The sequence below is a fragment of the Grampus griseus genome (assembly GCF_964374135.1).
Source record: "Grampus griseus genome assembly, chromosome: 1".
In the NCBI taxonomy this organism is placed as follows: domain Eukaryota; kingdom Metazoa; phylum Chordata; class Mammalia; order Artiodactyla; family Delphinidae; genus Grampus; species Grampus griseus.
In genome coordinates, this window is record NC_139017.1 from 148,913,189 (window position 1) to 148,938,676 (window position 25,488).

The following is a 25,488-nucleotide window of genomic DNA, read 5'->3' on the forward strand; positions in this document are numbered from 1 at the left end:
AGAAGATGTGGCACATATATACAATGGAATATTACTCAGCCATAAAAAGAAACGAAATTGAGTTATTTGTAGTGAGGTGGAGGGACCTGGAGTCTGTCATACAGAGTGAAGTAAGTCAGAAAGAGAAAGACAAATACCGTATGCTAACACATATATATGGAATTTAAGAGAAAAAAAATGTCATGAAGAACCTAGGGATAAGACAGGAATAAAGACACAGACCTACTAGAGAATGGACTTGAGGATATGGGGAGGGGGAAGGGTAAGCTGTGACAAAGCAAGAGAGAGGCATGGACATATATACACTACCAAACGTAAGGTAGATAGCTAGTGGGAAGCAGCCGCATAGCACAGGGAGATCAGCTCGGTGCTTTGTGACCGCCTGGATGGGTGGGATAGGGAGGGAGGGAGACGCAAGAGGGAAGAGATATGGGAAAGTATGTGTATGTATAAGTGGTTCACTTTGTTATAAAGCAGAAACTAAACCCCATTGTAAAGCAATTATACTCTAATAAAGATGTAAAAAAAAAAAAAAGATGGACTGCAAATCATGAAGGACATATTTCTAAACTAAGTGGCAAATTAAGCTATTAGGAAATGATAAATATATTTGATTATATAAAAATTTAAAGCATCTATACAATTAACATTAAAGTTAAAAGAAAAAAAAAGAAATAAAGACTATCCAATCCCCTCCCCCCCCAAAAAAAACACAAAAAAACTCTGGCAGCTTCTTCTGCTACCACCAATACACTAACTTTCCTCTTTCCCTCCAGGAGGAGCTTTCCATCCTCCTAACCCAAGCTAATTCCTTTACCTGTGTTCTAGATCCCATCTTCTATTGCTTCCTCAAGGAAGCTTCTTCTTTTCTGTTTGCTCATTATCTCCCTCTCTATTGACGTTGTGCCCTTAGGTCAAGAGGTCTCTGATCTTGAAAATAAAGATACAAAAATATCTCTTCTTTGATCCCACCACATCCCCCCCAAGTTACTTTCCTCTTTCTCATGTCTTCCACACTCCTCAAATCACTGCATTTGGCTTCTGCTCTTACAACGATGCTCAAAATGCCAAATCCAGGGAATTCCCTGGTGGTCCAGTGGTTAGGACTCTCCGCTGTCACTGCCGAGGGCCCAGGTTAAATCCCTGGTCGAGGAACCACAAGCCGTGTGGCCAAAATTTAAATAATTAATTTAAAAAAATGCCAAATCCAACTGGACGTGTTTCTGCTCTTTTTATATACGACCTCTGTGCAGTATCTGCCCACTCATTTCTCTGTTCTATGATGTCACGTCACTTTCTTCTGTTTTCACTCTTACCTCCCTGGCCTTTCCTCCCCTGTGTTCTTCCTGGGCTCCTCTTCCACAGACCTGTCAAACGTCCTCATTCTTAAGGACCCTGCCTTTGGCTCTCTGCCCTTCTCACTCTCGCGGGGATGAATAGCTTGGGAAAAGGAGTCTGACATACCTTCGTTCAATCCCTGGCTCCATCACTTTATAGCTGTGTGACTAACACAAGTCATCTAACTTTTTAAAACTTTGCTTTCCCCCAGATAGAATGGATATAATAGTAATGCCTACCTCATTGGGTTGTTAGGAGGATTAAATAATAATGCATCTCTGCTAAGCTCCAGCTCGATCTAGAAAAAGTGGAAAGAAACAGAAATACACTGAAGTTAGAACAAATACAAGTGCAGGTGGCAGAAACTGCCAGTTGTCCTTCAATATGTATTCTTCCCTTTTTCTGCAGAAATAAGACATTTAATTTTTTTGACTGATCACAGGGATGCCTGCTTTCAGCTCGATACAGCTGCGTGACTAAGTTCTGACCAATGGGATGTAAATGGAATTGTGTGCCACCTAGCCTAGGAAGTGTCCTCGAAGGAACAGGATGCCCTCTTCCTCTTCCTCTTCCTTTCTACTGGCTGGAATGCAGACAAGATAGTTTGAACCTCGAGCAGCCATCCCAGACACCGTGAGGCGGAAGCCACAGGCCATGGAGAACATAGTAACGCGAGAGAAGAAATCTCAGTCTCTGGCAATTTCAAAATGCTGCCCTATCAGTTCTGGGCTGCTTTATTCTTGACTTTTATGTGAGAGAAATACATTTCTTTCTCAAGCCATTACTATTTTGAGTTTTCTCACCTTTACAGCTGACCAATCCCAACTACTCAGGAGGGTTACTGGAAGAATATGATACAAGAGCATATGCTGCAAACTAAACCTAGCTACATGGGAAATGGATATGGAATTGCACAGCCATTACTAGTCTATCCTGACCCATGAGGTCTTTGTCTATGGGTTTCCTTGTGAATCTGCTCCCATTTACTTGTCTCTCCACATGGATGGACTTTCTCTGCTTGCTTACTCATCAGCTAAAAACAGCCATCCAAGTCCTAAGCCTATGTAATTTTTCAGATTAAGTCATTCCTGTTATCTACCTCTTAGTTCAAATGTATGAAAGACAGACAATTATTTGTTGCTCACCCAACGAATTACATCCCTCTCTCTGAAGTTAGTTGTCCAGTATTCCTCATTCAGTCAGTTGTGGCTGGGATAGGTTGGAAGTAGGGGTACAAATACGGCCACCAAAGCCTACTCTTTTTAAGCAAGCATTGGTGGAGAGGTACAAGTTCCAGGGGAGAGTATGTAGGCTAGGAAGGCAGTACAAAATGAGTCTACTATTTAAGAGCAATGCATATCCAACTCTCTAGTGAACAACTCAGTTTGAACGATCCACTCATGTTTCTCTTACACCTGCTCCTCCTTCTGTATTCCACAGTTAATAAAATCACCATCAATATATAGCTTCCCAAGCCAGAAACCTAGGGGTTATCCTTAGCCCCTCCTTATTCATCCCACTCTCATGGACAACCAGTCCTGAATTTGTAGGTTCTACATCTTTTATGATTTTCCAGTTCATCCTCTCTTAGTTTAGCCTCTCCTCATCATTTGCCCAACTTAGGGTAATAGCATCCTTAACTGACTTCCCTGCTCCCAGGCTGGCCCCCATTCAGTCTGTACTCCACAAAGCTCTCAGACTGACCCTTGTGAATGCAAGTCACTTGCCACTTAACATTCGCATTGCTTTCAGGAAGAGTTCCAACCCTTAGCTTGGCACCAGAGAGTCTCCACAAGCTGGTTACGCCTGTCTCTCTCGTCTTATCTCCTGCCACACCTTGACAGCCCTTCATGCCAGTGTACGGATTGATCCCCATCATGCTGCTTATTCCATGACTTTGAATATTTGGGTCCCTCTGCCTGGAATCCTGGGTCCTTCTGCCTGTTCTGCTCTGACATCCCAGAACTAACATTTTTCCAGTGGACTTATTGAGACCCGATAGTTGAGCAATTTAAAAATTCTAAAAATGCAGATCTTGAGGTAATACAAATTCATTCTTTAAATTCTAAATGCTTTGACATCTAAAGTGGGCCTAAAATTGCCCACATAACAAAGTATATGAGAATACTGTTCTTTAAAAGGAGATACTGAATAAATGCTCATTAAGTATCTTAAAAAGCCACTGTCTAGAAAGAAGCACATCCTGTAGCGATTTGGGGCTTCCAAAAATGTCTAGATGTAAAGAATGAGGCAGTAAATCTGTCAAAGCAAACTGAGACAGACACAAAGAATTTTAAACGGAAGGAGGGCAAAAAGAATGAGTGCAGTCATCTCGACTTGTTCTTATTTCTCCTAGTAGGTGCCCTCCAACTACAGTGCAGGGGCCAGGACCATACCTCATGCTACAGCACATCTCCTGGCTCTGAGAAAAGGATGAACTTTGGATCCCATGGTCTTCGAGTGACATAAGGGAACACAGTAAAGAGTATGGCCATGAAAACTGAGATATCCACTTGGGTTATTCATCCTAGCCCTTCTTTCTTCCTCCTACCCAAATATAATTTAAAACTTACAGATGTCTTAAATACAGTATATATTATACCTTTTATTCCTTTTCAATCCCTGAATAAAATGAGAAAAATACTTTTTTTAGAAGTTCAGAACAATGTAGCAATGTTTAAACTTAAAATATAAAATTAAGTGAAAAAGAAAGGCAAAATGTACACTGTAATTATAACTATGTAAAAAACGTATGCACATAAGCAAGGACTGACACAGAACAGAAAAATGAACTGTTGATACGTCAAACTCAGCACTACTGACATTTGGGGCTGGCTAATTCTTTCTTGTGGGGGGTTGCTCTGTGCACAGTAGAACGTAGAGCAGCATCCCTGGCTTCTACTAACTAGCTGCCATTATACATCCCCAGTAGTGACAACTACAAATGTCTCCATCCATTGCCACATGTTCCTTACGGAGCAAAATACCCCCACCCCCGTCCAGGTTTAGAACCACTGGGCTAGGGGTGAGAGGAAAATTTTTTTAGTTTTATGTTAATATTGCCATAATGATGTTTGTTCAATAAATGCATATTGGAAGGGGAAAGGAAAACTCCTTACCATGTAGCATCTAACAGCCCCTTTTTCTCAAGAGTTAGAATTTATTCAGTTCCCATTTAATGTGAAAAATTGAAAACGTTGCAGAACTTGTTTTTCTTTTCCAATCTACTATAAAAAAGAAAGCTGAATTTTTCAGTATTTGGAAACCTGACTTGGCTTTAAGCATGAACATCACAAATAACTGCTGTAATTGGCCTGAGAAATAAAAATATCTAAATCATTCTATCCCCACAAATACCTGTTAAAAAGGTACACTTTGCATATCTTCAAAATTAACTTTACATTTAAGAATAGTAAGACTCAATGAGAAACACATACTTTAAGACAAATTAAATAAAGTTTTCCATGCTAAAATACAATTGCACTGGATCTAAATAAATCATATTCTATTTTTAAGGCCTCTCTGTTCCAGTCTTTTTAGGACTATTAAGCCTGCCCCCTTGCCAAAAATATTTATTTTCAATCATTCCTCCTTTTTTTTGTTGCTGTTGTTGTTGTTTCTTGACTCACATCACAAGGGATGTTTCTGATTAACAAACTGACATGAAGAGGAGGCACAAGAACTGTTTCAAGTATCTCCTTTCCCGAAAATTCTATCGTATCACGGTTTTGGGTTCATATGGACTTAAAGTTGAAATCTTGTTACATGATCATTCTGAATGATCTTTTCACATACATGAATGCATCACTAAAATGTATGCCTAACACAGTATTCACTTAAGCAAGGAACAATCTTCCTTTTTTATATAAGACTGCGATAAGCCCAAAAAATGCATTTTGATTTTTTTCCCCTCCACTTTCAAAACACACTAGTAGAAATTTACTGTTTGTATTTACCAAAGTGTGCTTCTCCATTCTCGTCTCTAGTTTACCCGAGACAGAAAGCTTGCCGTAGCACAGAGAAACAAAGAAAATCTTCCAAATGATTCCAGGATTGGAGAATGTGAAATACTTAGATACCCAAAGCATTGTAGCAGGAAAGAAGGAGGTCGTGTAGAGATGACAGAGGTGGTGGAGACGAATGGACATTCAGGAGTGTGCAGTGTGGACAAGAAAGGGTGAGAATGGCTGCGGAATGAGCAGGATGGGAAAACTGGCGCTCAGGATTAATGAGAGAAGTGGATGAGATTGTAGCTTGAAAGGCAGAAGGTAACTGACTTGATGACGCCTGATGTTGAGGATACAAAATGCCTCCGGAGCTTCATCGGGAATTAAAGTTCTGCATGGCGAACATAGGGCACAACGGAGAAAACGGCAGTTCTTTGTTCACAGGCCGACAACCAGGGGAATCCGTGGCTCGGTGGACTTTGTCATGGCCTGGACCTTCAGATGCATTCTCTGTGCAGGGGTGAGTCTTCGCCTGGAAAGTGAGAAAAAGAACGTCTACTTAACAGACTGAGGGTTCTAAGCCCTCTTTAAATAAAAGCAGCAGCCTAATTCTAAAGGCCTGCGGCGGGTGGGTCCCGGGAAATCGGCGAATCCATCCTTACGCAGAGAAAGGCCAAGCCAGGTGAGTCTCTTCTGTCGTTCCAGGCCCTGCTGGGCAGAAAAGCGGGAAAGACCTGGAATGCTAAAAAAAAAAGAGCAGAGAATAGCTGCTTTTCTCCTTGGGGCTGCGGCGGGAACCTCAGGAACCAGGCCGGAAATTGTCCTTTAGAGAGAGCGGTGAGTGTCCGGCGGCAGCTACGCTCCACCGCTGCACAGCGGAGAGCTGCAGGTGCCGGTCCGGTCACGGGCGTCATAGCAACCGCGCTCTCTGCGGAGACGCCGCGTCCTTCCGGCGGGAACCATAGAAACGACACGCACCATTGGCTCAGGGGCTGTGCTTCCTGCCAGAGACCATTGCTACGGCGCAGAACATTGGCCTCTGGCTTAGCTCCGGGAACGAAGGTACGGTTCATCCCATTGGCTCTGTAGTAACCATGGAAACGTAACGGCGTGTATTTGCAACTTTTAAGTGTAAGTTTTGCCACAGGGTGTTTATAGTTCTCTAGTAGCTTCCCGCCAGACCTTATCGAGAGCCGAAGCCTAATAAACTTGGATTTATTTTTCTAGAAGTAACTTCATTCTTAAAGGGGGAGGTTGCTAGGTCAGGAGTTCTGAATTTTAGGTCAGAATCTGTCACTCATTACCTGGGTGGGGCACCTAAGACAAATCACAACACTTTTGGAATCGGCTTATTATTGTAAAAATGAAGAAACAGGACTTGACTAGAACTATCCCTAAAGCTGAAGTCCTTCAGAAGCCCTAAGCACTGAAAATTCGGTTTATGCGAACAGTATCCTCCACCTATGTAATGCAAAATAAAAATATCTAAAAGACACAAAATTTAACATAGCCTCGGTTTTTATCATCTTCATTTAAATGCTCTTACCGCAAGATTCTAGTTAGTTCATCAAAGCTCGATTTTGTTCATGTTTTGGGGCCCTTGCTTTGCTGGTATCCCCAACACATACTTGACATTTCTTAGTCTTATTCTAGTTTCTCACAGGATCCTTTCCAAAGCTTTGCCGCTTCTACATGCATTATCTGGACGGATCTTATCCCTTACTTTCTAGAAGTGCTTCAATCTCTCCCTCTGGCACCAGAGCCCTTGCAAATGTTTTTCTCTCTGATCTGAAATGCTCACCACCATCACCTCCAGCCCACTTAACTTCTACGTAGCAGTTCAAGTGTCATTTCCTCAAGGATACTTTCCTTAGTCCTCTGATCTAGATCAAGTTCCTTATTTGCTCTCATTGACTTATGTTCCTTTTCATTCTTAGGTTGTTTTTTTTTTTTGTCCGAGCCGTGGCTTGGTATTGAACCCGGCCACGGCAGTGAAAGCGCCGCATCCTAACCATTAGACCACCCTCATTCTTAGTTTTCTTTCATTCTTTACACACTTCCATTTGCTGATTCAACAAACAAACAAAACAACTTCTTGGAATTTTTACATGTGTAAATACTGTTTAAATGCTCTGAATGGAAACTAAACTGAATTGGAAAACACTCTAAATAATTCCATTTAGGGTAGTGGTGGTTGTTTTTAAGCATTAACAAAACACAACAGAAAATGGTTCCCAAGGGAAGTAATAATTATGATAAAAACAAACATTAGAATCACTTCTAGTTCTAACTCCATTTATCCTCACTGTACAGTCAAAGATAATGACAGCCATCATCCACATAAGCTATAGATGTAGGGAAGAAAATCAATCTTTTATTTCATGCCCCTTTAGTACTGCAGCCACTGCCTAGCCTGTTGCTTTTTAGGTTTTGCCAATTGAACCAGAAGTTAATTTAAAATTTTTGTTCAATAGGATTTCTGCTTCCAGAGAAGTCCTGATTGCTGCAGGTATTTTTCCTCTGCTTCCTGATTTAATGAAGTCACATTTCCTAAACACTTCACCTGAAGTATTTAGATGTGTCTTAGCACTTCTGTTCATATCTTTTCAATTAAAGTTTATTGTACTTCTGTTACCAGACACACTTCGGGCTACCCTTCCCAACTCACTCCATGAACTGCATTTTAACTCATTTATGTGAGGTAGAGTACTTGCTTCTACCTAGTTCTTAATGGTAGTTTTTCACATTGCACTCCGGACCATCCTATGGGTCATCTAGGGTATTTCTCAGGACTGCACTTCTTTTGCACTCCCAACTCAAAGCCCAGGACAGTGGGAGCTTTGGAAACACTGCTTTGCTAAGTGAGAAAAACAGCAATTGCAAACATTTATTTAATGTGAATTACGTGCCAAGTGCCAGACTCCTGCTTTACCTTCACCATTTTATTTATTTAATCCTAACAAATGATGGTATTTTGCAGAGAAATTATCACCATTTTATAGATGAGGAAACTAAGTCAGGTATCTAAGCTTACAATGCTAATTGGTGGCACAGCTGGAAGGGTCTAACCTGGCTAAGATGACTCCAAAACCCATACTCTTTACCACCCTGTAATGCCTCCTTCAGGGCAGTGGCCACCAGCTGGGCCCTGCATGGCCCCAGGTAGAAGCCTGGGTTAACTTTCCCTCAAGAGCAGTTCTAAAATATTTGAAAGGTAAATTCTTAACTCAAATATGGAGTGAGTCTAGGACAAGAAGCAAGGAGTAAATGTAGTGGGACAATCATCATTCTATAGATAATCTATCCTTGGGGAGGTGTCCTTCTCTCCTGCTCCCATCTTTAGTAAATTTCAAAAAAAAAAAACCACAAAAACATCATCCTTTCCATTGTGTTGGCTTTGGGGCACACACACTTTATTGTACTTAATTTTTTATATATCCATTTCCCAAACTAGACATGTTTATTCATCTTTTGAATCCTCAAAATCCTCAGGGCCTATCACATAGTAGGCATGAACAAATATTTGCTCTTCAAAGCATGGCCATTCATGCATCCATAATCCCTTTTACAGTATGAAGAAGATTGATATTCAGGCCCCACATGTATATTTTGAGGAATATAATTCCCAATACGTTTTTTTTTTCTTAAGGTGAGAAACAACTTGAATCATTTTCAAAATCAAGATATCATTCAAGTGAGTGTGTCAGGTGGTTTGGTCATAACTGCTTTACCTTTGTTCTCATGTTTTCTGAGTATTAAAAGACCTTTAAAAGACAAACACCAAGCACTATTCGTCTGCACACCACTCACTGCTTTTCCCCTTCATTTTCTGTCTTTATGAAAGCAAAGGATTTATTCTAGTTCTCACCATCTGTAAGAGCCCTGGTCCACTGAACAATCTTTGATCTTATAAATAAAGGCTTTTTACTTCAGTTTTTGTCATGTATAAAAGCGGTATGTCGAGACTGAAGATCATCCACTATCTTCTCTTCTATCTCTATACCTTTTCCTACTTCTTCCTCTGATAACAATAACTTGGTTTCTGACTCTTTGGTTATAATAACCACAAAGGACCGTCGTGAATCAAGGATGTTAGCCACCACCACTTGATGTCGATAAATTTCCAAAGCATTCCGTGCACGATCAATTACAATGAAGGGGTCAGTCTCCAACTTAAAGGAAATTATAAATGCTTTGGGAGCCCAGTCTTTAACCAAAGGAGAAAGCATTTTTGGCACCATCTTCATTGTTATCTGTATTGGAAAAAGAGAAACTTAATAAGCAAACAAGGTTCCCACCTACCAACCAGGTCAATCTCAAGGGAAACTAAAGAAGCAGAGACTCAGATGCTTGGCTATGTCAGTTTAAGTGGGACTTCTCACTTCAAACTTTTTAAAGCATATTAAATGCTTACTTAAAAGCCTTGACTCTGTAGTGTTCATAAGGATGCCTGATTTCAAAGCTTCATACATATTCTGGGGCAAACCATGTCTTATGAATTAGCCCTGCTCTGCAACCCTCATCGCCATTAATAGAACTCTAAAGAACAGCATTACATCTTCTCAAACATTCCCTTTTATTTTTGAAACCAAACCCTCAAATAAACAAATGCAAATAATCTGTTTATGCAGATGTTACTTTGGCGGAAGTTCAAATAAGGTTGAGTTTTAAACCTCTCAGCCTAAAATATTTCTTGCATTGCTAGACTGGCTATTTGACTCCATTTAAAAATTGTAACTTGTAAAAAAAATAAAATAAAATTGTCACGTACCATCTTAGCATTGAGGAAACAGAAGTGACTGTATTTTCATTCATTAAATACTACTATATTATTCTCAATCCCTTCTAAGGGGAATGTTGAGTCGTTTTGTGTACTTTCAAGATAGAACTAGGAATGACAGGAATTATAGGATAAACTAAAGCTCCCAGAATTTAAAAAGTATGAAATCACTAAGCTCACCATCAGGATGTCCCCTCAAAGAGTTAGCAAGTATGATAGGAATCACATACCCATTCCCCGCTTTATTTTTCTCCTTAGCATTTATCACTACCTAACATAGTATGCATTTGACTTACTTATTGTCTCCTCTGCAGAATATAATCAAAACAAGGGCACAGTACGTTTCTTTTCACTGCTTTATCTCCAGGTCCTATAATAGGGCCTGGCATATAGTAGGTACTCAATAAATATTTGTTGAAGAAATGAACAAATGAACTATTCTACAAAGTCAGAAAGTGCCCCACAGGTAGTTTCTCCTATTTAAATTCTACTATTTAAATTTCTCCTATTTAAACTCTACTATTTAAATTTCTCCTATTTAAATTCTACTTGTATCACCCAATAAATGACTAAGAATTCCCTCAGGTTCCAAGTAGCCAGATCATCTCAGCATCTCAACCACACCACTACCTTCCCCACACCTCTTCCTTAAACTGCAACAATAACCACCATCTAATCACCCCCCCCAACCACTCTCTCTAATTCACCTTTCATACTGATGCCAGAATGTTCTTCTCAAACAAAAACTTTATCTCATTCTCCTACTTTGGTTGTCCTTGGCTCCACAGGATAAAGTTCAAGCTCCTTAGGAAGGAATACAAAATCTTCTACGTAGGAAGCTGTCTCTTCGGTCTGCCCTCCATCGCCACCACTCTCCAGGCTCTCCAGCCTTACCAAACAACTTCAGTTCACAACACACTGCCCATTTCCAAACTCCAATCGTTTACTCTGTCTGGAGTGACCTTCCCTACTTTGTCTGGTACACCCTCTGCTCATCTTTTAAAACCCAGTTCAAGCCATCTCCTCCAGAAAGCCTTGACTTTCCCCGAGATTCACTCACCCCATGCTCTGACTTCACTTTGTACGTACCTCTACTAGAGTATTTATCACTCTGTACTGTAATTATGTCTGTGTCCAGCAACCTCACTAGATTGTGAGGTCCTTGAGGGAGAGCGGTGTCTTAGTCATCTCTGATCCCTAGTGCCTAGCACATACGGAATGCAGAAAGGCCATCTCCAGATCAAAAGGAAATTAACCCAAGATTGGTTATAGGGAATCAGATCTCTGGAAGAGAAGCGCCCATCACCTGCAGTGGGCCCCCAGAGGACTGGATCTTGTGTTCAGGCATTTCGGACACAGGAACATAGAAATCTGACACGGCCGCAGCCAGGTAAAACATCGCAGAAGAGCCTGCAAAAAGAAGCACAGGGTGTAATAAATCGGAGAAGGGTATGGAGTCAGCTCCTTTTCAACTCAGGTTCCCCCGCTGTGAGAGCCATGGGTAAAGAGGGGGTAAGGGGATGCGCGTCTTGGGGGAAAGGCTCTGCCTCCCGGCATCCGATGGACTCCTAAAGGCACGCACCTAGCGGATTGAGCGCCTGGGCTGCAGCCTGCAGCAGATGCAAATAGTCTGCCAAAGTGGTGAACTCTATGGCCAGGAAGGTGCCGGCAGCCTCAGCCTCCTGGTAGCTCCGCAGAGCCGCGGCGAAGCCCGGGAGTGCCTTCTCCTCCGCCTCCAAGCTCAGCAAGCCCGAAGCCGCTCGGCCGGAGGGCCGCAGAGCCGACAGCCAGGTCTGGGGTGGGAAGCGGTGGGCAAAGGGGAAGGCAGAGCGAGCACGGTACAGAAACAGGACCCCGTAGCCCGCGGCCAGGAAGGCTTCGGCCGAGGTAGCACCGCGCCGCCCGCTGCTGAAGTTGTCCAGGAAGCGCACAGGCCGGGCTTCCAGGGGGACCTTGGTGCCGCCGGACGTGACCAACACTACCCGTCGGCCCTGCGCGCCCAGGCCGGCAGCGAACCGAGCCATCACCTCGGCCCAGCGCGCGGCACCGGCGGGCTGGGGGAACTCGGCGACCAGGTCGACTGCCGCCATCGGTCCCGGAACCCGCCGCGCCAGCGCAAGCTACGGGGTCTTCGGCGCCACGCCCCCTGCCCCGGTACCTGGCCCACGCGCAGCCGCAATAGTGAGGGGGCGGTTCGCTACCATGCGCTGCAAGCCAGCGCCGGGTTTCTGCAGGTCTGGAAATGCGTGCTGGTTCCGCCCCACAGCGTGCGAAATTGACACTGAGCTGGCGGGAGTTCTCGGCTGGGCAGGCACCTGGAGGAGTCACACCCCCTCGTTTAGTTTCCTAGTCTGGGTGAAGATCTGGACGTGTTTGACCCTTACCGGCTACCATACAGACCCTGCTAGGCTTGGACCTCGCTAAAATTTGAGTGCCCGGCCATTTAACCTTTGGATTTGTAGTGAAGGGCTTGTTTTGTTTTTTTGGTTTTTTTTAAACCCTACAAACACACTCCCAAGTGTCAGTCGAGCCACGACCCACCCGCCCTCGAAAAGCTTGGAATGAGGCTGCGCCTTGTTGGTCACGTGACACCGCCGCCCAGTGTGTCCTCGCCAGGCAACGGTCCTAGAGACCGACAACACCGTCTGCCGCAGCATGAACGTGATCTACCCTCTTGCGGTGCCCAAGGGGCGCCGGCTCTGCTGTGAGGTGTGCGAAGCTCCGGCCGAGCGGGTCTGCAGGGCCTGCACAGTCACTTATTACTGGTAGGCCCTGAAACGTGGCACCTGGGCGCCTCAACCCCCTCTCTCTCAGTCAGGGAACCCTCAAAGCGGCTTCAAGACAGGTCCCTAAGAGTTCTATGTCTGTGTCCGCTTCCTCTCCCACTCAATCATTCCTCCCCAGATGTTTTGTTGCGCGCCTACTGTTCGCTATGTACTGTTCTAGGTGCTGAACTTCCTGGGGGAAACTCGGGACACCACGTCCCTCAAAAATCTAATGTTCTAGGACTTCCCTGGCTGCCCAGTGGTTGAGACTCCGCGCTTCCACTGTAGGGGGCATAGGGTTCGATACCTGGTCAGGGAATTAAGATCCCACATGCCATGCGGCTCTGGCCAAAAAAAAAAAAAAAAATCTAATGTTCTAACGAGAAAGATAAGTAAACAAACAGACAAAACAAGATAATTTCAGAGAGTGATAAATGCCATAAAGACAAAAGAAGTGTGATGGGAGGTTGGGCAGACAGCCTCTCTGAGGGTAGACTATCGATCTGAAGTTAGAGTAGGAACAGCCCTCCAGGGAAATGCTGGGGGAAGAGTGGCACAGTGAGGCTCCGAGGGAGGGAAGACTTTGGTGTGTTTGAGGATTAGACAGAAAGTTAGTTTGTCAGAGCATAGCCAGATGGTGACAGTGTGGGGAGGGTAGTACAAGATGAGGTCAGCTTTCATTTATTCAACATAACATCCACTGATCTTTGCTTCAGATTGGACCGTATTTGGGACCTGAGATAAAACAGCTAGGTTCCTGACGTCCAGAAACCTAGTCCAGAGCCGACTAACTTGTTTAAAAAAGAAAGTCATTATAATACAACCCTACATGACAAGTGCTGTCACTCAGGGAGTACTGTTCCCTGGGACCTCTAAGGATGGAAGCATGGTGATAGGGCAGTATCTGGAAAGGTTCCTCTGAAGAAGTAACATTTGCACTGGGTCTTGAGAGGTCAGAAGGAAATTGCTAGGTGAATGAACAATGAAGAAGGAAAGGTAGAGCACTCCTGGCATCCAGGACTGCTTGGGTAAAGGGTGAGAGAACAGACTTTGTTCAGAGGTGGGTAGAGAAGGTAGCCGTGGAGGGAGCAGTCACTGATTTTCAGACTGCAGTCCAGGGCCCATTAGCGGGTCATGAATAAATCACAAAAAGCATTTTAAGAAAAAAAAAAAAAAGAATAGAAAGTATCAGAGTAATCCTACTTGAATTGTTTCTTGAAACTTTTGTTTTAGTGATTTATGTGGTTATGTGTCTGTACTAGTGAAATGTATTTCCTACTGTATGCTGAGTTTAAAAAAAAAGTTTAAAAATCATTGTGATAGGTAGTAGTAGGAGTTTAAACCAAGAAGATAAAGGTTAGGGCCAAACAGTGACATGAGATCAAGGAGTTTGGAATTTATCCTCTGGGGGGTCATGGATGGTTTTAGATTGGAAGGTAGACGCTGAAGGCTGCGTAACTTCTCAGTTGCAGTGGTCCCAGTGGAGACTGAATTAGGTGTCCCTCCTCGGTGCTTTCACAGCACTCTTTAGGTCCCTTAGCCTCACATTTATGACATGAATTGAAATCACTTGTTCAGTGGTCTGTATTCCTCACTAGGCTGTATGCCCCATGAGGGCAAGGACAGCATCTGTGTTTTCATTGCTGTTTCTTCAATGCATATAGAATACAATTCAGAATTTGTAACAGAAACTGCAAAGCCCTGGTTGCTTCTCTATCTTCAATTCCCACCAGTCATCCCCTCTTTTCATTGATGCAGTTACAGAGGCTTTCTTTCAATTCTAATTTGCCAACTCTTTTCCTCCCTCAGTTTCTTTGCCCAGGCCGTTGCCTTTGCTGGGAACTTTCCCTACAGTCACGAATCTTCCTAGCTCTCTTTCATCTTTCTGTTCTCAGAATGTTATTTCTTCAAAGAGGTCTTTCTGGAAAACCCAACCTAAATGCCCCTATCTGATTTTCTCTCTCACATTTTTTCTTCACTTTTTCTGTACTTTTATGTTTTTGTTTTACTTGTTTAATATCTATCTTTTTCTTTTTTTTCTTCTGGCTGGACCGCACAGCTTGTGGGATTTTAGTTCCCCAACCAGAGATTGAACCCAGGTCCCCTGCATTGGAACCACTGGACCGCTAGGGAAGTCCTGAGTAAACAATTTTAAGTACAGGGCTGGCACTCTGGGGAGAGGTGAGACTCCTTTACCTGATATGAGCACCTACGTCCCCTTCATCCCTCCAGCCAGAAGCAATTCCTCCTTCCTCTCAACTCACTTTGTACTTACTCTGTACCTCTCACATGACTCTTATTTCCCTGCCTCATTATAGTTGTTGGCAAACATGTTAGCTCAATTTTATTATGCTCTGTTGATGCAGGATATTATGTTGAATATGTAGAAGGACTGTCATATGTATGTTATCTTTTGATCTGTTTCATACCCATCTGCGTATAACCTATGGTCTCCAGCAAAGTATCTTGAAATGATTGAAACTAAATATTTGATGAATGCATGAATAAATTATTATTTCCTATGCCCTTATCCTCCATTATTTTCTTTCTCTTCTTTCACTGCCTTTAATTATTTTTAAGGTCTTCTACTCTCCCCCTACCTTTTCTCCAGATTTCTATATCCTTGTGTCCTAGAGATTTCATGATTTTTCCAGAAAATAAAGCTGTGGTAATTGTTCTATATCTCACAAATGAGGGCCTTTAATATCCCCTTCCAGGGTTTTCACGGTTGAATGTAAAGCATCTAGCCCCATGCCTGAGACCATGCTGGCACTCAATAAATATTGTTTTTCCTCATCCCAAATTTAAAGAGCAGGAAGGACAGTCAACTTGGATTTGTGAAAGTTTATTTTTTTGCAAAATAATTTTTCCCAATTATAAATGTAATTCATGCGCACTACAGAAAACTTGAAAATACAAAATATAAAGATGAAATATAATCCATAATCTCACAACCCAGATAATTAATAGCCTGACATTTTGGTGAATTTCTTCATGTTCTTTTCCTATAAATACATTTATTTTATACACTCTGTGTAATCTTGTGCATATCATTCTGTGTTGGATTGTGAGAATGTTCCCAGGACATAGAACATTTTTAAGAGAAGGCATTTTTATTAAAGTACACAGTGAAACATTATAGGTGAAAGAGGCTTCAATACTATAGGTTATTAAGTCGTAGCATATAGATAAGAGTAATTTGCAATATTTTTTCCTTTCATTTAACATATGGGGCACAAATTAAAATGCTTTCACTGTCCAGGAAGAGAAAACAGTGAAGTGGTATTCAATAGTAAGATCTATGGTGAACTGGAGAATGAATGCCCCGCCTAACAACATTCACATTAGTTTAAAAAACATGGTAATGGCCAAACAAAACATGTCTGGCCCACAAGCTATTTGATTGTGAGCCCTAATTTGAAAGCATACTTTTCAACTCCTTGTTTATGCATGACCCTGTGATGGTTGTGAGGGGTGATACAGATGAATAAGGAGAGAGCTCAGGAACATATAAATATGCACCCTTTCTTTAGAAGGGAAAGAGATGCAGATGCTGTCAGTAGAAGAACAGTTCAGGCAGTTAAGTAAGTTAATATTTCCATTGCTCACACAATTACTCAGTAAGCCCGTATTAAATAAATACCCTGTGGAAGTCACCTATTTCTTTATTCTGGCTGTTAAGTGCTTTTATTGATTTGTTTTCAATAATTCTCTATCAAAAAACCCTTAAAAATGCTTTTTGTCATGTCTACGAGAGCTGTCACAGTTTATAAAGAACATATTTTATCGCATTTCTGTTGTCCCAGGAGAAAGGAAGGAGAGAGAGTATTTGAACACAGCTATGTATTGTCTATGACTGCTTTTATGCTACAACAACAGAGTTGAGTAGTTGCAACAGAGACCAAGTAGCTCGTAAAGCCCAAAATTTACTATCTGGCTGCAAGGAAAACCTTGCTAATCCCTGCCCTAGGTTATTGTTACCTGTTTTGGACTATGTATAAATGGAATCAAATAGCTAACTTTCTCACATTTAAATAAAAATATATAATAGGCAATAGAAATGCAGAAACCTGTGATTGTATGCATCCAACCACAGTCTCAAAATACATGAAGCAATAACTGGCAGAACTGAAGGGAGAAATAATTCAATAGCAATAGTTGGACACTTCAATATCCGCCTTTCAACAATGAATAGAACAACTGAACAAGAGATCAGCAGGGAAATATAAGACCCGAACAACACTATAAACGAACTAGACCTAACAGACATTTATAGAATACAGAATATACATTCTTCTCAAGTGCATATGGAACATTCTCCAGGGTCAACCAGCTATTAGATCATTAAAAAATCTCAGTAAATTTATAAGGATTGAAAATATACAAGGTATGTTCTTCAACCACAATGGGATGAAATTAGTAGTCAATAACAGAAGGAAGTTTTGGAAATTTATGAATGTGTAGAAATAACACACACAAACAACCAGTGGGTCAAAGAAGAAATCACAAGAGACATTAGAAAATGCTTTGAGGTAAAATGAAAACAAAAGCACAACATACTAAAACTGATGTGACACAGTGAAAGCAGTACCTAGAAGGAAATTTATAGCTGTAAACACATATGCTAAAAAAGAAGGAAGATCTCAAACCAATAACCTAGTCTTATACTTTAAAGAGTAGAGAAAGAAGAGCAAACTCAACCCAAAGCTAGCAGGAGGGAAATAGTGAAGATTACAGCAGAAATAAATGAAATAAAGAATAGGAAAACAATACAGAGAATCAACAAAACCAGAAGTTGTTTCTTTAAAAAGATCGAAATTGACAAACTGACCCAGAAAAGAAGACTCAAGTTACTAAAATCAGAAAATGGAAGTGGAGGGACTTCCCTTCTGGTCCAGTTGCTAAGGCTCTGCGCTCCCAATGCAGCGGGCCCTGGTTCGATCCCTGGTCAGGGAACTAGATCCCACATGCCGCAACTAAGAGTTCACATGCTGCAACTAAAGATCCTGTGTGCTGCAACGAAAGATCCCGCATGCCTCAACGAAGATCCTGCATGCCGCAACTACGACCCGGCTCAGCCAAATAAATAAATAAGTAAATATTTAAAAAAAGAAAATGAAAGTGGAGACATTGCTACCAACTTTACAGAAATAAAAGGGATTATGAGAATACTATGTACAATTGTATGCCAACAAATTTGAAGTCCTAGATGAAATATATTCCTAATAAGACACAAACTACCAAAACTACTCAAGAAGAAATAGAATATCTGAGTAGGTCTATAAATAAAGAGATTTAGCTAAGTAATCAAAAAACTTTTCACAAAGAAAAGCCCAGGAGGATTTCACTGGTGAATTCTGTCAAATATTTAAAGAAGACTTAACAATTCTTCACAAACTCTTCCAGAAAATAGAAGAAGAGGGAAGAGTTCCCAACTTTTTATGAGGCCAATATTATCCTAACACCAAAACCAGAGAAAAACATCAAAAGGAAACTACAGACCAATATCCCTTATGAATATAGATGCAGAAATCCTTAACAAAATACTAGCAGACCAAATCCAGCAGAATATAAAAAGAATTATATATCATGACCTAATGGAATTTCTCCCAGGAATTCAAGGTTGGTTCAACATATGAATATCAATCAATATAAAACATCATCTTAATAGAATAAAGAAAAAAATCATATAATCATCTCAATAGATACAGAAAAAACATTTGGCAACGTCCAACACCCTTCATGATAAAAATACTTAACAAAGTAGGAATAGAAAGGAATTTCTGTAACTTGGTAAAGAGTATCTATGAAAGAACCATAGAGAAACACAACATTAGCATCATACTTAATAGTCAAAGTCTATAAAATCTTTCCCTTGTAAAATCAGAAATGAGGCAAGAATGTCACTTTCACCACTTCTATTCAACGTTGTACTAGAGGTTCTAGTTGGGGCAATTAGGGAAGACAATGAAATAAAAAGCATCCAGCTTGGAAAAGAAGGAGTAAAAGTACCTCTATTCACAGATGACATGATCTTATATAGAGAAACCCCTGAAGAACCCACAAAAAAACTATTAGAGCTAATAAGTGAATTCAGAAAGGTTACAGGATATACAAGACAAATATGCAAAAATCAGTTATATTTCTGTATACTAGCAATCTAAAAATGAAATTAAGACAGCTATTCCATTTACAATAGCACTTTAAATAAAGGAATAACCATAGAAGTACAAGACTTATACACTGGAAAGATACAAAATATTGTGGAACAAAATTAAAGAAAACCTAAATAAGTGGAAGGATATTTCATATTCACAGACTGGGAGACTTAATATGAAACAGTTTGATCTGCAGATTCAATGCAATCCCTGTAAAAATTCCAATTGTCATTTTTGCATGAATGGACACTCTGATCCTAAAATTCATATGAAAATGAAAGGGACCCATAATAGCTAAAAAAATCTCAAAAAAGAGCAAAGTTGGAGAACTCACATTTCTCAATTTCAAAAGTTACTACAAAGCTACAGTAATAAAGATAGTGTGGTACTGGAATAAGGATAGACCTATAGATTGATGGAATAGAATTGAGAGTCCAAAAATAAGCACATACATCTATGGCCAATTGTTTTTCTTTTTTCTGCAGTTTTTAAAAATTGAAATATAGGTAATATTCCATTTATAGTTATTATAAAATATGGTTACATTCCCCATGTTGTACAATATATCCTTGTAACTTATTTTATACATAGTAGTTTGTACCTCTTAACCCTATACCCCTATATTGCCCCTCTCCCTACTGGTAACCACTAGTTTGTTCTCTATATCAATGAGTCTGCTTCTTTTTTGTTATAGTCACTAATTTGTTGTATTTTTTAGATTCCACATATAAGTGATATCATTACAGTATTTGCCTTTCTCTGTCTGACTTGTTTCACTTAGCATGATACCCTCCAAGTCCATCCATGTTGCTGCAAATGGCAAAATTTCATTCATTTTATCTTAGCAGTATTCCAGTGTGTATGTGTGTGTGTGTATGTGTGTGTGTGTGTATATATATATATATATATATATATATATATATATATATATATCACATCTTCTTTATTCATTCATGTGGTGATGGACACTTAGGTTGCTTCCATATCTTGGCAGTTGTAAATAGTGCTATGAATATTGGGGTGCATGTATCTTTTCAAATGAATGTTTTTTTTGTTTTGGCTATATACCCAGGAGTGGAATTGCTGGGTCATATGGTAATTCTATTTTTAGTTTTTTGAGACTACTCCATACTCTCTTCCACAGTGGCTGCACCAATTTACATTTCCCCCAACAGTGTATGAGGGTTCCCTTTTCTCTGCATCCTTGCCAACATTTACTTGTGTTCTTTTTTGTTGATAGCCATTATGGTTTTGATTTGCATTTAACTGATGATTAGTGATGTTGAGCATCTTTTCATGTGCCTATTGGCCATCTACATGCCTTTTATGGAAAAACATCTACTCAGTTCTTCTTCCTATTTTTTAATTGGGTTGTTTTTTTTTGATGTTGAGTTGTATGAGCTATTTATATATGATGGATTATATATGATGGTCATATCATTTGCAAATATTTTCTCCCATTCAGTAGGTTGTCTTTTCATTTTGTCAGTGGTTTCCTTTGCTGTGCAAAAGCTTTTAAGTTTAATTAGGTCCCATTTGTTTATTTTTGCTTTTATTTCCTTTGCTTTAGGTGACAGATCCAAAAAAATATTGCTGTGATTTATGTCAGAGAGTGTTCCTGCCTATGTTTTCCTATAGGAGTTTTATGGTTTCTGGTCTTACATACATTTTGAGTTTATTTTTGTATATGGTGTTTGTTAGAGAATGTTCTTTTACATGTAGCTGTCCAATTTTCCCAGCACCACTTTTTGAAGAGACTGTCTTTTCTCCATTGTATATTTTTGTCTCCTTAGTTGTAGATTAATTGTATGGTCAATTGATTTTCAACAAGGGTGCCAAGACCATTTAATTAAGAAAAGAATGGTCCCTTCCAAATGGTGCAGGGATAACTGGATATCCATATGCAAAAGAAGAATTTGGACCCCTACTTTACACCATGTTCAAAAAGACTTAAATATAAGAGTTAAAACATAAAACTTTTAAAAGGAAACATAGTTGTAAATCTGTGTGCTTTTGGATTAGGGAACAGTTCTTAGATATGACACTAAAAGCACAAGGAACCAAAGGAAAAATAGATAAGTTGGGCACCATCAAAATGAAAAACTTTTGTGCATCAGAGCACACTATCAAGAAAGTGAAAAGACAACCCACAGAATTGGAGAAAATATTTGCGGATCATATATGTTAAGGATCTATTATCCAGAATATGCAAAGAACACTTAAAACTCAAAAATAAAAAGATAAAGGACCTGGTTTAAAAAAATGGGCAAAGGATTTGAATCAACATTTCTTCAAAGAAGATATACAAATGGCCAATAAGCACATAAAATGATGCTCAACATTATTAGTTATTAAGGGAATGCAAAATAAAACCACAATGATATACTACCTCACACACACTATAATGGCTATAATAAAAAAGGACAGAAAATAGCAAGCATTGACGAGGATGTAGAAAAAATGGAACCCTCATACATCACTGGTGGGATTGTAAAGTGGTACAACCTATGTTAAAACAGTTTGGCAGTCCTCAAAAGTTTAATCATAAAGTTACTGTATAACCCAGCAATTCCATTCTTAGGTGTACCCAAGAGAATTGAAAATATATGTTCGCACAAAAACTTGTACACAAATGTTCATTAATAATAATAGCCAAAAACTGGAAACAACCCAAATATCTACCACCTGATGAATGGATAGACAAAAAATGATATAGCCATTCAGTGGAATAGTATTCAGTAGTAAAGAATACAGACATAAAAGCCATATTGTCTGTTTCCATTTATATGCAAAGTCCAGAACAGGCAAATGCATAGAGAAAATGGATTAGTGGCTTCTGCGCAACAGTGGTTGGAGGGAAGAATGAGAGTACCTGCTAGAATAAATGGGGTTTCTTTTTTGAGTGATGAAAATGCCCTGAAATTAGATAGGGTGATGGCTATATGACCTCAAAAATATAATAAAAACATTGAACTGTGCACTTTAAGAGGATGACTTTTATTGTATGTGAATTATATGTCAATATCAATTATGTATCAATTATATAAACATATTTGGAGGAAGGGTCAGATTAGGTAATGGATCTGGGAGTCATTCATAGAGGCAATTATGTAAGGAATAGGAGGCAATTCCCTGGTGGCCCAGTGGTTGGGACTCCACGCTTTCACTACTGAGGATGTGGGTTCAGTTCCTGATCGGGGGAATTAAGATCCTGCAAGCCACGTGTCACGGCCATTAAAAAAACAAAAAAAAAAAAGAATGGGAGTAGATTCTCTGTAGGAGTGCTGTCCAATAGAATTTTTCTGCAATGATGCAAATGTTCTATATTTGTGCTGTCCAATTAAGTGTTTAAAAAATACTAAATATGCATATAAAACAGTCAGAAAAGCTGTATACCAAACTGCCACAATGCTTCCCTCTGGAGAACTAAAAAATGACTGGCTTTGGAGTACAGGCCTAGAGTAACTACTTACTCTTGACACCTGTGCTTCCTTGCCTTAAAAAAATAATGATTTTGTCTTGTTTTCAAAAAGTTAAACAGTTACTTTCATGACCACCTGCTGCACCACTAGGACTGGAGGGCATTCACAGTGTATTCTATGTGAATGGCCCTCCTAGAGCACAGAAGACAATGCAAATGGTGCTCTCCCAAGCCATGCAACATATATATATATATATACACACACCTATAATTGTTATATATACTTATAATTGATATATATATATATACCTATAATTGGTATATATATATACCTATAACTGGCATATATATATATACCTATAATTGGTATATATACTAATTACAGGGAAAGTGTCTCCTAGAGCTTCATCAAATGTAAATTTCTTTCCTTTCCCTAAGAAAAAGACACTTAAATTCATCAGCTTCAGTGTTCAGGTATTTTGAAAATGACCTTAGACCCATGCAGAGTTAAAGTTGTCTTTGTTGTCATTAATGAAGAAGAAAAGCAGAATAACCATAGCATATAACTGCCTGCAGAAACAACATCCTCCCGCACCCCTGGTTTTTACACCGCCACCCAATAACCACGTGAAGGAAAAGCGATTTGTGTCGGAAATGGCTTTGGGCTCCCTGCCTGGTTTGTGTTGGGCTTACTTTTCTAGTTTCTAGGGCTGGGCCAGCAGTAGGGCCAGGAGAACCAGTGGGCAAGCCAAAGGTAAAGATAATGAAGTCCACGTTTTCGTTGGCAGTGGTGTGGTTCATCAAAGAGCTGATTGGGGCAGCATCCATGAGAAGATATGTCAGCTCCTGATTCCCCTGCGCACTTCCATGCCCTTCTACAACTCAGAGGAAGAACGGCAGCATGGCCTGCAGCAGCTGCAGCAGCGGCAGGTAGGGCTTATAGGACGGTTGCAGAGTTAACTCACGGGTGCAGAGAACCTGCCCAGGGAAAAGGTTGTACTGTGCGAGGTCACTAAACTATAACCTCTGAGGGCAGAGACTTGGTTTTATGTCTTTATGTCCTCAATACCATTGTTGTTCTCCACATATCTACTGAAAACCTGCAGCATTAGTGAATATTAGTTATATTAGTGAATATTAGTTAATATATTAGTTAATATTATATTAGTTAATATTAGTGATATTAGTGAAGCAGGATAACTCCAGAAGGAAAAATATGTTTCTTTCAAAATTAACTCAAATAGAAAGGCAGAACATTTTAGATTGTCCTGAGACATTACAGCTTTGCTAAACTAAAATTTTATTAAAAATGTAAGAATAATAATTATTTAATAATTTTATATTGAGCACTCATTTATGCCAAGCACCAACCTAAGATGAGAAGATACTTGTTCCTGGACCTTGAGGAACTCACAGTCCAGAGTTTGCCTTTTTAATCACCTATTTTGGGTCTCATGTCCGCCTCAATGCAGGCAGGCTCACTGTGTGCTCTCGAGCAGGTCATCAGGTGTTGGCCCTATCTCCAAGTGTACCTATATCCACCATTGCCTTTTACCCTTAGACTGTCTCAGAGAGTCTAGTTTTTTTTTTCCACAGAAACATTTGATCGAATTTTGCTACACCGTAGCCCAGAAATATATCTTTGAAGGAAAACATGAAGATGCTGTCCCAGCAGCTTTGCACTCTCTTCGCTTCCGCATGAGTGTTCATGGCATGAGTTCAGTAGAGCTGGTACCTGCCTACCTGCTGTTGGCCGAGGCCAGCCTTGGTAAGTGAAACTGACTTGAGACACCCTGGAGCCTGTAAGAAGTGCTATACTGGGTCATATCAGTGGCCAAAATACCCAGCTTTGACAGTGGCACCAAGATACCTTTTGTGGAAGAGCAGGATTGCTGTAAAGTTTGGCACAAGGTGGGGAAGGAGATGTCATGGACTTTTTGGTAAAACTGAACGAAATCCACTCTAGCTGGCCTTAGCAAAAGGAGGAAATTTATTAGGACGCTGAGGTGTCCTAAGGGAAATGAGAATTCATGAGATACTAAACTCAGAATGCTATAACAAACCAAGGCTGGTGGTCTCTGTTTCTGTCTCTTGGGTCTTGGGGTCTTGTTTCTTGTCTCTGTTTCTAGGTTTCTCTCTCTGCATCTGCTTTATTTTCCATCTCTGCAGACCAGATTTTTCTACCCTATTCTTACTGCAGAAGACAGCTACCCCAAAATGTCAGATGTAGCTGAATTTACACTGAATTTACATATCCTCCAGGTTCAAGGTGGGTTATAGAAACTAATTAGCATCTGATTTCCAATGTTAAATTCCTGGAAGAAAGAATTGTGTTGACTCAGCTTGACGGCGGCATCTATCTGTATCTACCTTTGTGTCAGGGTCACATAGTTCAAACACGAAAATAGGAACCTGCTCCTATGGACGGCAGAGGCAGTTCTGAGAGCAGGGCACAGACATCACACATGGTGGTTGCTACAACAGGAGAATTAGCATTTTTGAGGGGAATTAACATTTTTGAGCATCGATAGCCTTTTAGGTACTGTACTACTACTTTATATCTTAACAGCCACTATTAAAAAAAAACTTTTTAAAAAGTAAAACTGTAGGAAATACAGTACAAAGAACTTTTTCCCTAAGCTATCTGAGAGTAAGTTGCTTACTTGATGCCCTATGCCTTGACTACTTCAGTATGTATTTCCTACAGAGACGTCTCCTTCTTGACCACAATACAACTATCATCCATGATTATCTACTGAGCAGACCCCATTCAGCTTTTCCAGTTGTCCCAATCACATCTTTACAGCAAACGGGTAGAGTCCAGAATCACACTTTTCATTTTGTTGCCATGTGTCTTTAGTCTCCTTCATTCTGGAATAGTTTCTCAATCTTTCCTTGACTTTTATGACTTGGACGCCTTCAAAGATTAAAGGCCAATTATTTTACAAAATGTCCTTCAATCTGAGTTTCTCTGATGTTTCCTCATGACTGGACTGAGGTGATGTGTCTTTGGCAGGAATATCACTGAAGTGATGCTGTGTTCTTCTCATCCCATCCTATAAGTTGGCACCTGTTTTTA

General features: G+C 40.3%; 2 protein-coding genes across 3 annotated transcripts in view; one reads left to right on the forward strand and one right to left on the reverse strand.

The window, feature by feature from the left end:
* Window positions 1-8,672: 8,672 nt before the first annotated feature.
* Window positions 8,673-12,179, reverse strand: PPCS (phosphopantothenoylcysteine synthetase). 2 transcript variants are annotated; one of them, XM_082649761.1, is made up of 3 exons: window positions 11,648-12,179; window positions 11,372-11,475; window positions 8,673-9,538 (listed from the first exon to the last, which is right to left on the reverse strand). In XM_082649761.1, exons 1-3 carry the CDS (start codon window positions 12,153-12,155, stop codon window positions 9,215-9,217), a joined length of 936 nt encoding a protein of 311 aa, XP_082505887.1. In that variant the 5' UTR covers window positions 12,156-12,179; the 3' UTR covers window positions 8,673-9,214. The 2 variants fall into 2 exon arrangements, with proteins under 2 accessions (XP_082505887.1, XP_082505888.1); XM_082649762.1 differs by lacking the exons at window positions 11,372-11,475; window positions 11,648-12,179 and adding an exon at window positions 11,155-11,293.
* Window positions 12,180-12,704: 525 nt separating this feature from the next.
* The window catches only part of ZMYND12 (zinc finger MYND-type containing 12), a gene marked incomplete at its 3' end in the record, with an annotated part of 33,831 nt that continues 21,047 nt past the window's right edge, over window positions 12,705-25,488 (forward strand). Inside the window, exons 1-3 of the mRNA XM_082669775.1 lie at window positions 12,705-12,830; window positions 23,198-23,339; window positions 24,006-24,177. Of these exons, the coding sequence (XP_082525901.1) occupies window positions 12,721-12,830; window positions 23,198-23,339; window positions 24,006-24,177 (424 nt within the window). The 5' untranslated portion in view covers window positions 12,705-12,720. The remainder of the gene's footprint in view (window positions 12,831-23,197; window positions 23,340-24,005; window positions 24,178-25,488) is intronic.